The following is a 12,305-nucleotide window of genomic DNA, read 5'->3' on the forward strand; positions in this document are numbered from 1 at the left end:
TGGTGGGTGGGTGGAGAGTGAGTGGACGTGTGTGGATGGTGAGTGGGTAGATACGTGTGGATGGTGGGTGGATGTGGACGACAGGTGGGTGGATGTGTGTGGATGGTGGGCGTGGGGGGTGGGTGGAGAGTGGACGTGTGTGGATGGTGGGTGGACGTGTGTGGATGGTGGATGGTTGGTGGGCGTGGGTGGTGGGTGGGTGTGTGTGGATGTTGGGGGTGGTGGTGGGTGGACACGTGTGGACGGTGGGCGTGGGTGGAGAGTGAGTGGACGTGTGTGGATGGTAGGTGTGGGTGGTGGGTGGACGTGTGTGGATGGTGGATGGTTGGTGGGGGTGGATGGTGGATGGGTGGGTGGTGGGTGGACGTGTGTGGTGGGTGGACGTGTGTGGATGGTGGATGGTTGGTGGGGGTAGATGGTGGGTGGGTGGGTGGGTGGCGGGTGGACATGTGTGGACAGTGGGCGTGGGTGGAGAGTGGGTGGGTGTGTGTGGATGGTGGGGGTGGGTGGAGAGTGAGTGGACGTGTGTGGATGGTGGATGGTTGGTGGGGGTGGATGGTGGATGGGTGGATGTGTGGACGGTGGGCGTGGGTGGAGAGTGAGTGGACGTGCGTGGATATGGGTGGACAGGCAGCTGGTGCGTGGGAGTCTCCTTTACACCAGGCACTGTACTGCTTTGTGCTCCGTGGCCTCTCGTCACTCCTGGGGAAGGAACAAGCGTTTACTGAGTGAGGCCTAGGCCCTCGTACACCCTTGTGACTATGCACAGAACTGCAGAAGCTCAGAGCACGGCCATCAGTCCAAATGGAATCAAAATTGCTCTCTGAATGCTTCTTAGCAGTAAAAAAAAAAACAAAAAACAAAACTCTCCACAACCAAAAAAAAAAAACCTACTGAAACCCAAGAACTATGCAATACTGGGCACGGCAGACCTTTCCAGAGACACGAATCTGTGGTGGCCACTGCACTAGAGCCTCCTAGAACTCCCAAGGTTGCAAGACAGGGAACCCCAGCCCCCACCCTGACTCCCATGGGCAGCAGCACAGAGATGTGGGCTCCCAGGGCAGGCAGCTCGCCCACCCTTGCTCTGGAGAGGCCGCCCCAGCCCTGCAGCAAGCGGCCACACTCACAGGCCCTGGCCTGGGAGAAAGGATCTAGAAAGGGTTCTGGGGGTGGGAGCAGCAGCCCTACTTCCGTCGCTCTCCTCGGAGGGAAGGTCCACGTCATCGCTCTTGTCGTCCACTGCAGGCTCCTGGGAAGGCATGACGGAATCCTGCAGAGACACGGGTCGAGTGACCAGGCAGCACCACACGGGGCTTCTGGAAGCACTGTGTGACCGGGACTCACTTTCACATACACTGTGACATCACAACACAACGTCATTCACCTGTTACAGCATCGCCCTGAACATGGCAAGATGAGCACTGAAATTACCTGTGTTCCCACAGGCGGAGGTGGCCGCTCAGCCCTCAGGCTCCACCCTTCTAGCAGGCACTTATAAAATGTGTCTTTTCACATAGTAACGCTTAGTCCCGTCAGCCCTGCCCTCATCGCACAGCGGCCACAGTCAGGCCCCAGCTCCAGGTTCCACGGCTGACATCACAATCGAGGCAGCTCCCTATTGGTGGACCCTGGGGCCCCAAGAGTGCTGGGGGACTCCTGGGGCTTGGAAACAGGTCCCGACCCAACTGCTGACCCAGGCTGTCACTCTGCAGCCCCTACATCACCCCCTCTTCTCATCTTGTGGGTAGCAGGGATGGGGTTAGCATCCCAGCTGGGCAGGGAGAGGCCAAGGGTCCCCAGGGGCAGCAGTGTGGACTGCACCCCAGCCGGCCGAGGTGTCCACTCACCATATGCCTGCTGCAGGTCAGTGGGACGAGCACGTAGCAGCGCTTATGAACCAGCAGTTTGCAGTGGATGCACCTGTAGCCCTGCCTCGCGAGGCCCCATATCCTCTCGCTGCACTGGCCGCAGTACGCTCTCTGTGTGGGCAAGAACAGGCACCATCAGCCAGGCCTGTGTCCCCGTGGTTTCTCCACACCAAGGGGACACACCTGTACCCCCACGGTCCCTCCACACTGAGGGGACATGCAGCCAGGCCAGGAAGAGGCCTCTTCATACCTGGTACCAGGCCCCACCCAGGCCCAGTAGTCCCAACTTGGGTCTGTCCCAAGGTTAGGGGAACCAATGCCCCGAGGTGCTGGGCTATGCTCCCATAGGACCTTGTGGGCAGGTAATGAGACCTCTCCATGGGCAGGGCCTCCTTGCCTGCAGGACCTGGAGCGGGGCTGCAAATCCATCCTGGCTGTGCTCAGAATGGCCAAGGGGCCCTGCCAGAGTGAAGTGACCCAGGTGAGAAGGTCGTGGGGGAGCCTGACCACTGCATGACCCTCGTCCAAACCCACATGACCCCTGCATGACAAACACAGAGGCGACCATGCCTGGCAACTGAATGCATCTGGATTCTGAACTGCTCTGGGGCTCCATGTGACTCAGTTCAGTTCAGTTGTGTCCAACTCTTTGTGACCCCATGGGCTGCAGCATGCCAGGCTTCCCTGTCCATCACCAACTCCTGAAGCGTGCTCAAATTCATGTCCATTGAATCAGTGATGCCATCCAACCATCTCATACTCTGTTGTCCCCTTCTCCTCCTGCCTTCAGTCTTGCCCAGCATCAGGATCTTTTCCAATGAGTCAGTTCTTTGCATCAAGTGGCCAAGGTATTGGAGTATCAGCTTCAGCATCAGTCCTTCCAATGAATATTCAGGACTGATTTCCTTTAGGATTGACTGGTTGGATCTCCTTGCTGTCCAAGGGACTCTCAAGAGAGTCTTTAACACCACAGTGCCTTTGAGTGTTTGAGTGTCTCCTGCAGAGGTACAGGTTAGCAGCGGCCTGCGACAGGGGCAGGGACTCTGGGTGCAGCAGACCTGGGTGTGGTATAAGCCCTCTTGAAGGAGGTCGCCATTAACCCTGCCATAGAGCCGTCAGAACTTACACAGGACTGGGGAAACAGACTCTTGGAGGGCACAAACAAAACTTTGTGCACTCCAGGACCCAGGAGAAAGGAGTAGTGACCCCACAGGAGGCTGACCCAGACTTGCCTGTGGGTGTCCATGCTAGTACTAGTCCACCCTTGTATTTTTCTCAGCATTTTAAAAAGATTTTAAATGGTCAATCTTTGTTCCTCTTGGTTATAAACGCTTGAAACTCATGATCATGACTGGCTCGTTTGGTGAGGTTTTTATAATTCTGGAAATCACAAAATGCAAAGATGAGTGTGTCCAGAAGTGAAGTCACCTGCCCACCACTTGGAGCCCAAGCTGTCTCCTTGGTTACATGGTGTCTGTATGTTGGCAGGCTCCTGCTTACTTCTGTTCCAGCCATATCTCATTTACATGTTTTACCCTCTTTTGCCATGTTTAACAAATTTCTTTCCTTCAAGAAAGTTTCAAATTACTCCTGGAGAACAGAAAGGATGCACTGTACTGGCACTGACCAGAGCAAATCTTCCCCGAGAGTGGGCTAAGGGTGCAGGACCGGCTACCGGCAGCCAGTGGGCACAAGGAGCTCATTTCCCCCAAGGAAGGAGCCTCTCCTCCACACAGAGTACGTACATCTCAGTCACAGCGACATGGCCAGCACCTGGGATGGTGCCCAGCATACAGTGGGAGCCCAGTAAAGCTCTGTTGAAGACAAGTCCATGCATATACACGCACATGCGCGCGCACGTGCACATACACGCGCACATACACACATACACACACACACACACACACACACACACACTGCTTACAACTTCAGGAAAAGAACCATGTATCCAACTCCCCCATGCTGCTGGAGTTGTCCCGCCCCAAGGAGGAAAACACGAGTGACGGGGCTCCCTCTGGGAATGGCCCAAGAAACAGTGGATGGCCGCGAAGGCCAGATGGGAGGCCAGCCACAGGGTCACCCCTCCTGAGAGCTCTGACTCTGGCCAGTCCAGTTTAATACTGGTACTGGCGCCTCCACCCAGAAGGGTGACTGCTCATGAGCAAATCCAGATTCAAGGAAGGAGTGTCAAGCCCGAGACTGCTTTCACCCCTGTCTCCAGCCCTGTTCCGTCAGCATTCATGGAACCATTAAAAAATTCACGTCTTTGGGACTTCCCTGGCAGTCTAAGAATCTGTCTTGCAACGCAGCGGACGCAGGTTCAATCCCTGGTCAGGGAACCAAGATCCTGCAAGCTGTGTGGCATAGACAAAAAGGAGTAGTAATAATAAATAAAAATAAATATAAAACATAAAAAATAATTAATTAAATAATAAAAATAATAACAAAAAATAAAGCTTCATCTCTCAGAAAATCATGTGAATTAACAGACTAATGCGTGAAAGTATTTTTCAGTCTGTCTCACGTGCTGCTCGGCTGGCCCCCTGCTCATGTTTTCAGTCGTCAACCTCTGGGGCTGCTCTTATGTGGTCACACTGACCGCAGAGTTGTGCAGTTGTGACAGAGACTGCATGGCCCACAAAGCCTGAAACATTCACTCTCTGGCCCTTTGCAGGGGAGGTTTCCTCAGCTCGAAAAACCCAGGAGAAATCCTCGACCAGCACGGCCAGCCCTGCTGGTGTCTTTACCTAGGTCTCCCCGCAGGACTCTCTGCTCATAGTAAAAGCTGCAGTTCCTGAACCATCTACCCAGCCAGTCCTGCAGCACAGGGGGCCCATGTGCCACTAGCAGAGGCCCCTCCAGTTGCCCCAGGATGGGAAGGGGGCATATACAGTGCCAAGGCTCAAACCCCTGCACTGGAGGGTTAAAGGGCAGGGGTTCTCACAGCACAGGGAGGGCGCTCAGCTGCTGCCCGCCCGTGACAGTGATATGGCCACTCCTCTAGGATGGACTCACTGCAGGGACAGCAGGACAGGGCACCTTAGAGCCACCGAGCTTTCCCCCAACTGCTTTCCAGAAAGCAGGGATCTGGGTCTGCACCCCCGGAAGTACAAGGACTGTCACTGCATAAAGAGCAGCCTGGGGCACTGGCAGCTCTGAGCATCCTGCGTTTCTCTGGTCACCAACAAGGTCAGGGTGCCTGCATTCATGTGCAGTGACCACTCTTGTTCTAACTGACCACTCACACCCTTGCCCGACTTCTGACTCGGGCATTTAGCAAAAGGCCAGAACTCTTTGGTACTAAACACACATACTGTCTTGATCTCTTATTCCAAGTTTTGCTATAGACATCTTCCCTGCGTGTGTTTCAATGTTTGAGGGCTGCAGATGCCTGGCAAGTGATTATGGCTGAGTCTGAAGACCCACTCCCCCTGTTCCCCCCGCCAGGCTTCTCTATAGAGACTCACAGCACTTCTAGGTTTTGATTCTATTTGTGTGTGGCACTGCACGGCTTGTGGGATCTCAGTTCCGAACCGGGCCACGCCAGTGAACACCTTCCCTGATGATCTGCCCCGACTCACTCTGCCGTGAACCCGGCCCTGGACAGCCCCTCCCTGTTGACCCACACTCGACCAGTATCTCCCTGGGATGGACTGGATGACCCTCCACTCTTACAGGAGACGCTCATGCCCTGGGTCCCAGGGCCAGGCTCTGACCGCCAGTTCTGTCCCACACACCGGGGGTCCCCGTTGGCCCCCTCGTGCTTCCTGTTCTGGAGTGGATGCTGCCCCCCTCTCCTCTCTCTGCAAGTCCCTGGCTGAGCCTCTCTCTCTGCTCGAGAAGATCAGTCGTGTCCAGTGAAGAGAGCTCCGGCCCGGGAGGCTGACAGCCCTTGCTTTCGTCCTTAGGTCACCAGCAAAAATGGAGAAACATGACCTCCTTCGTTGGCTTGTCCTTGTGAGCCCTGGTGACCCCGCAGAGCCAGGCGTGCAGCTCCTGAGACATGTGGAGTGACTGCACAGCGAACACAGGTGCACGGTGTGGCCTCCAGACGTGGAGTCTGGGGACCTCAGGTGGGAAACCAGGCTGGGGATGAACAGCGACACGCCCACTTCCCCACCTGTGAAGAGCCAGCTCCCGAAAGGCTGGTGGTATCAGGGCTGGCTCCCCACCTGGCCTCCTGGTGTTCGTTAGAAGCTTGTTGGTGCTCACGGGAGAGCAGATGGGAGAGGACTAGAGTGGCCATCCTCACCCCAAATTCCTGCTCTTCCTTGGAGAGGAAAAGCCTTGCCCACAATTTTGGGGAGGGGGTGTGGCAGGAGGAGTGCCAGGCTCTGCACCTGACGAATAGAGGAAATGAGTTTTCCTCCTAGAATCTGTAGGCAGGAGAGGCCAGGCCCCTCCGAGCGGCCTTGCCAAGTGGGTGGGCTTCATCACAGGCCAGTGAGCCACTTTGTCAAGAAGGGCGTGAGTGGCTCCCTGAGGTCCTTCAGGGTGGCCTGGCCCATCTGCCTGAGGCCATCTCTGGCCAGAACCGAGCTGGTGCCCAAAGGCACAGGAGAGAAGCTGCCTGACCACAGGCTGGTTGGTCATCTGTTTCTTAAATAAACATGGGGAGGGCAGGCAGTGGTACCTCGTGTCGTCGGGGCTGGAAGTTTCAGTTTCTCCAGGTTTCATCTTGTCTGTCTGGGTGGTTCACCGCAGTCTCACGTCCACACCCATCGGGTGGCCCGTCATTCCTGCAGCCCCCGCCCTCTGTCCACTCTTGGTGATCCCTAGCCTCCCCACGTTATCTGATGCCCCAAGGACCTCGTGTCCTCTTGTCATTGTCGGAGGTCCCAGGGCCCCCTCCTTCCCGACACACATGCTTCATTCCTCACTCACTCCTGACAGCCCCCGGGGCCCCCTTGGCTGACTTTCCTCCAATCATTCATTACAGTGAACAACAAACCACCATGCTGTGTGTGTGCCTACTGCGTGCCAGGTGCAGGGACCAGCCTTCAGGGTAGGGTGCTCGGCATGCATGGGGCCCCAGGTCAGCAGGTGCTCGGCTGCTGTATGGGACTCAGTGGTGTCCCCCAAACTCATGTACACCCAGAAATGAGGTCAGATTGGGTCCTTGTCATGATGGGCATCCCGGGGGTGAGGAGTTGAGGGGGGTGGGGTGCAGAGACAGGAGGTGGCAGAGGATGGAGGGTTGCGCTCCCAGCCCAGGGCCTCTGAGGATGCCAGTGACCCTAGAAGCTACACAGAGGCAGGAAGGACTCTCCCTGAGAGCAGCTTGGCCCTGAGAGCAGTCCTTGTTTTGGACTTCAGACACCAGACCGTCCTGCTAAGCACCTAGCCTGTGGCGCTCTGTGTGGGCAGCCCTGGAGCAGACGGTCTTCAGCCACGGGGCCTCTGCAGGCACCTCCCTTTCCACGTGGCAAAAGGACAATGACAAAGCCATGCGAGCCTCGTGGTCTCTACAGGACCCAGGGCAGCATGAGGAGAAACACCATACGTGTAGCTATAAAGCCTTCAGAGTGAGCTGGGCTGGAGGGCCGTTATCGGGCCCTGGGCTTCACAGGAGACCCTTGCGACCAGCAGCGGACACGTGCAGTAACCCATGCATCCTGGTTTCGGGACAACTCCAGGGTCCCTTCTGAATGCCCACGGAGTCCCAGTGCCAGGACTGGGGTCACGTGATGGGACACGGTACCTGGAAGGGGGTCATGTGACAGGGACACACAGATCACGTTTGTCAGAAAAGACCTGAGCTGGTGCCTTGCTGGCTCAGGGAGCTCATGAAGGGCTTGTGGTCATCCAGGGCTGAGTGTGGAGCAGAGCCCAGCATCTCCCCCTCAGGGGGACTCACCCTGTTAAAGCGCTTGGCCTGGAAGAGGTGGCCGTTGGCACGGTACAGCTTCCGCCATCTTCTGGCTCCACGGCGGTAGATGGATTCTGGAAAGAACAGGAGAAGAGCGTAAAGAAATGGCCCTGGGGCTGCGAGCCCAGCTCTACCACATGGGAGGCGGTGGGGACAGGACGCCAGTCCAGGCAGCCCAGGGCGGTGGCCGCAGAGCTGAGACGCCAGCACCCTCGCAGCTATTCCACACCGGCGGGTGGGGAGACGGTGCCCCAGACGACCCACAAGGACGGCCATCTGCAAGGGTTCAGGCTGTGAGGCCACTGGGGCCTGTGTGCCCCCCATGGGCTTCCTGTCCACTCCCTTCCCTCCGGGAGTGAAAACCAGGGCCCGTTCCACATGGGGACGGGCTCCATGGGAGCTAAGGGCTCTCCGGACCTTTACACCCAACTGTCCGGGGAGGGACCCTGGCAGCCGGGAAGTCCACGGTCAGCCCGAGGCAGGCGTCCAGCCAGCAACGCCCCCCTCCCCCGGCTCCCCTTCAAGAACAAACCTAGGGGCAGAAACAAAGCAAAACCAACTGCACACTTATGCTGAGTTGAAAGTCACCAAAAACATCACGCTCCCAACCTGCACCAGACTTGTGTGGAAGCAGCAGCTCATGAAACACGCCGAGCTACACGTATGACCAGGACGGGAGGTTTCATTCCTCCTCAAAAACATTTCCAACTTTGCTCCTTCCCAACGCTTTGAAAGTATGTGAAAACAAAATACTTGGGCTACAACAGGAAGCTTTGTGCTTTTACAGAGCTCCGTAGTGAAGGCGACTTTCATGAGAGTCAGGGAGCTGCCAGGAACATACAGAAGTGGAAACTGTAACGGAGTGTTTTTAAAACAAGCAAATGACCAGCTCGGGCTGGAACCTGTGAAACCTGGTCACAGTGACTGCAAAACCGGCTCCCTTCCCACTAAATGAGAGGTGAAGGGGGAAGCCGAGACGCCAACATGCAAACAGAACAGGGCTCCCCTGCCTATCTTGCCCTGGGCTCCAAGGGGTTCCTGCTGACGCCCTAGGGCCCCTGCCTGATCACAGGGCATAGCCCTCCCAGCCAGATCTGGGGGAAGTCTGGCCCCCAGCAGGTCCCTGCTGACGTCCACAGGGCTGACTGCCCTGTGTGTGGCGTTCACAACCCCCAGCCGTCCCTGCACATGGCGGGGTGAGGCACCGAGTGACAGACCCTAAGACACAAAGGGAGCCAGGTTGTCAGTCTGGGACGCGGTGGCACAAGGCTCTGGCTCCTTCCAGTGTTCAACACACGCATAGCACGAAAGCCTGAAAATGCATCCACAGGATGCCCTTCACATTTCAGTAAAGCCTCCAGAAATAAGGAACTCAAACATGTCCAGCAGCCCCCAGCAGACTGGAAAGCTAGGCTAGGGGACAGAACAGAGCCCTTCGGGACTCCTATGTGTTGAGCAGGGCCAAGGGAACAAGGGTGATGTCTTGTCCACAGTGAACGAGGCCGGGACCCCCGCTGTTGTGCCTCTCCTGATTACACGTGGAAGCCCTGACTGGCCCCCTCAGCCCCTCTCCAAAGCGCCATGCATGGCTGTATTTGGAGGTGGGGCCCCCTGAGAAGGTCACTGAGTTCAGCAGTCATGCGTGGGGCCCCCTGATGGGATCAGTACCCTCCTAAGAGGAGGATGAGACACCCAACCTCTGTCTCCACTGCCTGGGGACCCAGCTGGGGCAGTGTCTGTAAGCCACGAAGAGGGTGCTCACCAGACCCCGAGCCTGCCAGCACCTGGAGCTCAGCTGTCCGCCCCCAGACCCTGAGCAGTGAGGTCCTGTGGTCTCTGCTGCATACAGTGTACTGTGACAGTGACTCGAGCAGAGCAGACGCCTGCCTCGCTCCACACACAAACACTCCCCTCAGTACGTAAGGGCTGAGGGGCTTCCCTGGTGGTCCAGTGGCTAAGATTCTGTGCTCCCAGCGCAGGGGCTCAAGTTCAACTCCTGGTCAGGGGACTGGATCCCACATGCCACAACCAAGACCTGGTGCCACCACACAAATACACTCATCTAAAAAAGACAAGGACTGAAACTAAGGGGCAAAATGACAAGTCCTAGAAGGATACCTGGATGATCTTAATCAAAAGTGGAGGAAACCCCTGAAAACAAAAGGAGGAGAGGACGCATGTTCACCCTAAGGCCACGCGAGGCCAGACAAACCCCCGTCTCATTATCAGCTGTGCCACATGGGCTAATGATTCAGGATACGGGAGGCATGCCCACAAGCCAATGAGGGAAAGCACAAACAGGAACGGAAGATGAGTCTCCCGCGACGTCAAATACTGTCAGGGATCAGAGTAACCTGAAGTCGCCTGTCCTGCTGCGGGAGCTTAACCATGGCCAGAATCAATGGTCGAGGGCATGTGTGCTTCCCCGGGACACAGCAGTAACACTGCTCCTAGACCAGGGCCTGACAGGCCTCACATGTGGGCTCACGGCCACCGGAGGATGTCTGCGGCCACCCAGGTCCAAGAGGACACGTGACACGGGGCATGGCTATCTGGGAGGACCCTCAGTCATAACCCAGCTTGAGCCACCCTCGGCCACACAAACACATCTTCCAAAATCAAATCAAATAAAAAAATCAGTATAAAATCACAGGGGCTTCCCTAGCGGCTCAATGGTAAAGAATCTGCCTGCCAACACAGGAGACACAGGTTTGATAACTGATCCAGGAAGATCCCATGTGCTGTGGAGCAGCTAAGCCTGTACACTACAACTATTGAGCCTTGCTCTAGAGCCCAGGAGCCACAAGTGAAGCCCGAGTGTCCCAGAGCCTGTGCTCCGCAACAAGAGAAGCCACTGCAATGAGAAGCCTGTGCACCACAACCAGAGAGTAGACCCTGCTCACCACAATCAGAGAAAAGCCTGTGCAGCAACAAAGACCCAGCACAGCCAGAGATAAACAAATACATTTAAAACCTTAAAGTATAAGATGACAGACTGACCTATATGAAATGGGCTCTGTAAAATGATGCCTGTTATCAAACTAAAGCGGCTTGCCCGGTGGCTCAGACAGTAAAGAAACTGCACACAATGCAAGAGACCTGGGTTCAACCCCTGGATTGGGAAGATCCTACAGAGAAGGGAATGGCAACCCACTCCAGTATTCTTGCCTGGAGAATTCCATGGACAGAGGAGCCTGGAGGTCTACAGTCCACAGGGTCAAAAACCAAGAAAATGGACAGTGTGATGTTTCAGGATGCATGTTCATAAACGGAAATCATCCTAGAAAGTAGAAGACTGGGACAGTGCGTCAGTGCTGGGCAGGTTGACTGCTAGGGGCGTGCAGGTCCACTCCACCGTATGTTTCATAACACGTGTGATTCCCATGTTCCTGGGGTGCCTCAAAGGCTGCAGTAAACAATATACAACAGGAACTGTAAAAACACAGGGAGGGGCCAGAGGTGGCAACAATGACATGGTTATAAACGAACCTCAGATCTTAGTAGAAACACTGAGCTCTGTCTCTGCACACAGGCTCCAGCTGCTGCTGTGAGCCCGCTGCAGGAACCATGTCCATGCCACTGCAGCTTGTGCCCTGACCAGTGGGGAGCAGTGCCTGCAGACACACACTCCACACCGCAGGAGGACACTGGCCAGAGGGGTGGGCTCGGGGAGCCACAGGACAGATGCAACACGGCTCCCAGGTGGCAGAGGTTGCAGGTGTGTAAGTTCAGGGAGAAGCAGGGAGGAAGTGCTGAGCAGACGGGAGGGAAGTGGTGTCCTCCAAGCCCCAGAAGACAACCAGCCCTCCTGGGGGAGGGGTCAGCGTATGTCCAGCACATGCAGGACAGACACGTGTCGGACAGAGGTGTGACCATGCTGTTGTCTTTAGCGGGAGACTGAGTGTGGATTCAGGAGGCATCTCTTGGCAGTGGGGGGTGGGGATGCGGTGGTTCATTTCATGTATCAGCTGGGTGGACCACAGTGCCTAGATTCGTGGTCAAAATATCTTGGATGTTTCTATGAGGGTGCTTCCAGATGAGATGAACATTTAAGTCAATGGCCTCAGAGTAGAGCAGATTGCCCCCCACGGGTGGGCTTCATCTGATCAGGTGATGGCTTTGTTCAGTCGCTCAGCCATGTCTGACTCTTTGTGATCCCATGAACTGCAGCATGCCAGGCTTTCCTGTCCCTCACTATCTCTTGGTGTTTGCTCAGATTCATGTCTATTGAGTTTGTGATGCCATCGAACCATCTCATCTGCCATGGTGACAGCCTGAACAGACCTGAAGGCCGCCTTCCCCCAGCGAGAGGGATACTGTGGCAGACAGTTTTGGACCTGGACCATGGCAGCAGCTCCTCCCACATCTCCAGCCTGCAGGCCTGACTTGCGGCCGCCATGACCCTGTGAGCAGGCTCCTTACAATAACGACTCTCCACGTGTTCTGTCGGTTCTGCTTCTCTGGAAAACCTGACTCACATGGGCTCTCAGGTGTACCATCCACCACCCCCATCCCTGCCAGGGATGTCAGAGCCCCAGCAGTGCAGACCCCGGCCCCAATCCCAG

The 12,305-nt window shown here is 56.2% G+C and overlaps 1 protein-coding gene across 2 annotated transcripts in view; it reads right to left on the reverse strand.

Moving 5' to 3' along the window:
- PRKCZ (protein kinase C zeta) overlaps nucleotides 1-12,305 on the reverse strand; it is a 99,593-nt gene that overhangs the window by 20,540 nt on the left and 66,748 nt on the right. For both annotated transcript variants that reach the window (XM_052653438.1, XM_052653437.1), the window contains 3 exons: nucleotides 7,729-7,814; nucleotides 1,851-1,982; nucleotides 1,192-1,273 (listed from right to left, as the gene is read on the reverse strand). In XM_052653438.1, the coding sequence (XP_052509398.1) occupies nucleotides 1,192-1,273; nucleotides 1,851-1,982; nucleotides 7,729-7,814 (300 nt within the window). The remainder of the gene's footprint in view (nucleotides 1-1,191; nucleotides 1,274-1,850; nucleotides 1,983-7,728; nucleotides 7,815-12,305) is intronic.

This window comes from Budorcas taxicolor, chromosome 16 (genome assembly GCF_023091745.1).
Source record: "Budorcas taxicolor isolate Tak-1 chromosome 16, Takin1.1, whole genome shotgun sequence".
Taxonomy (NCBI): domain Eukaryota; kingdom Metazoa; phylum Chordata; class Mammalia; order Artiodactyla; family Bovidae; genus Budorcas; species Budorcas taxicolor.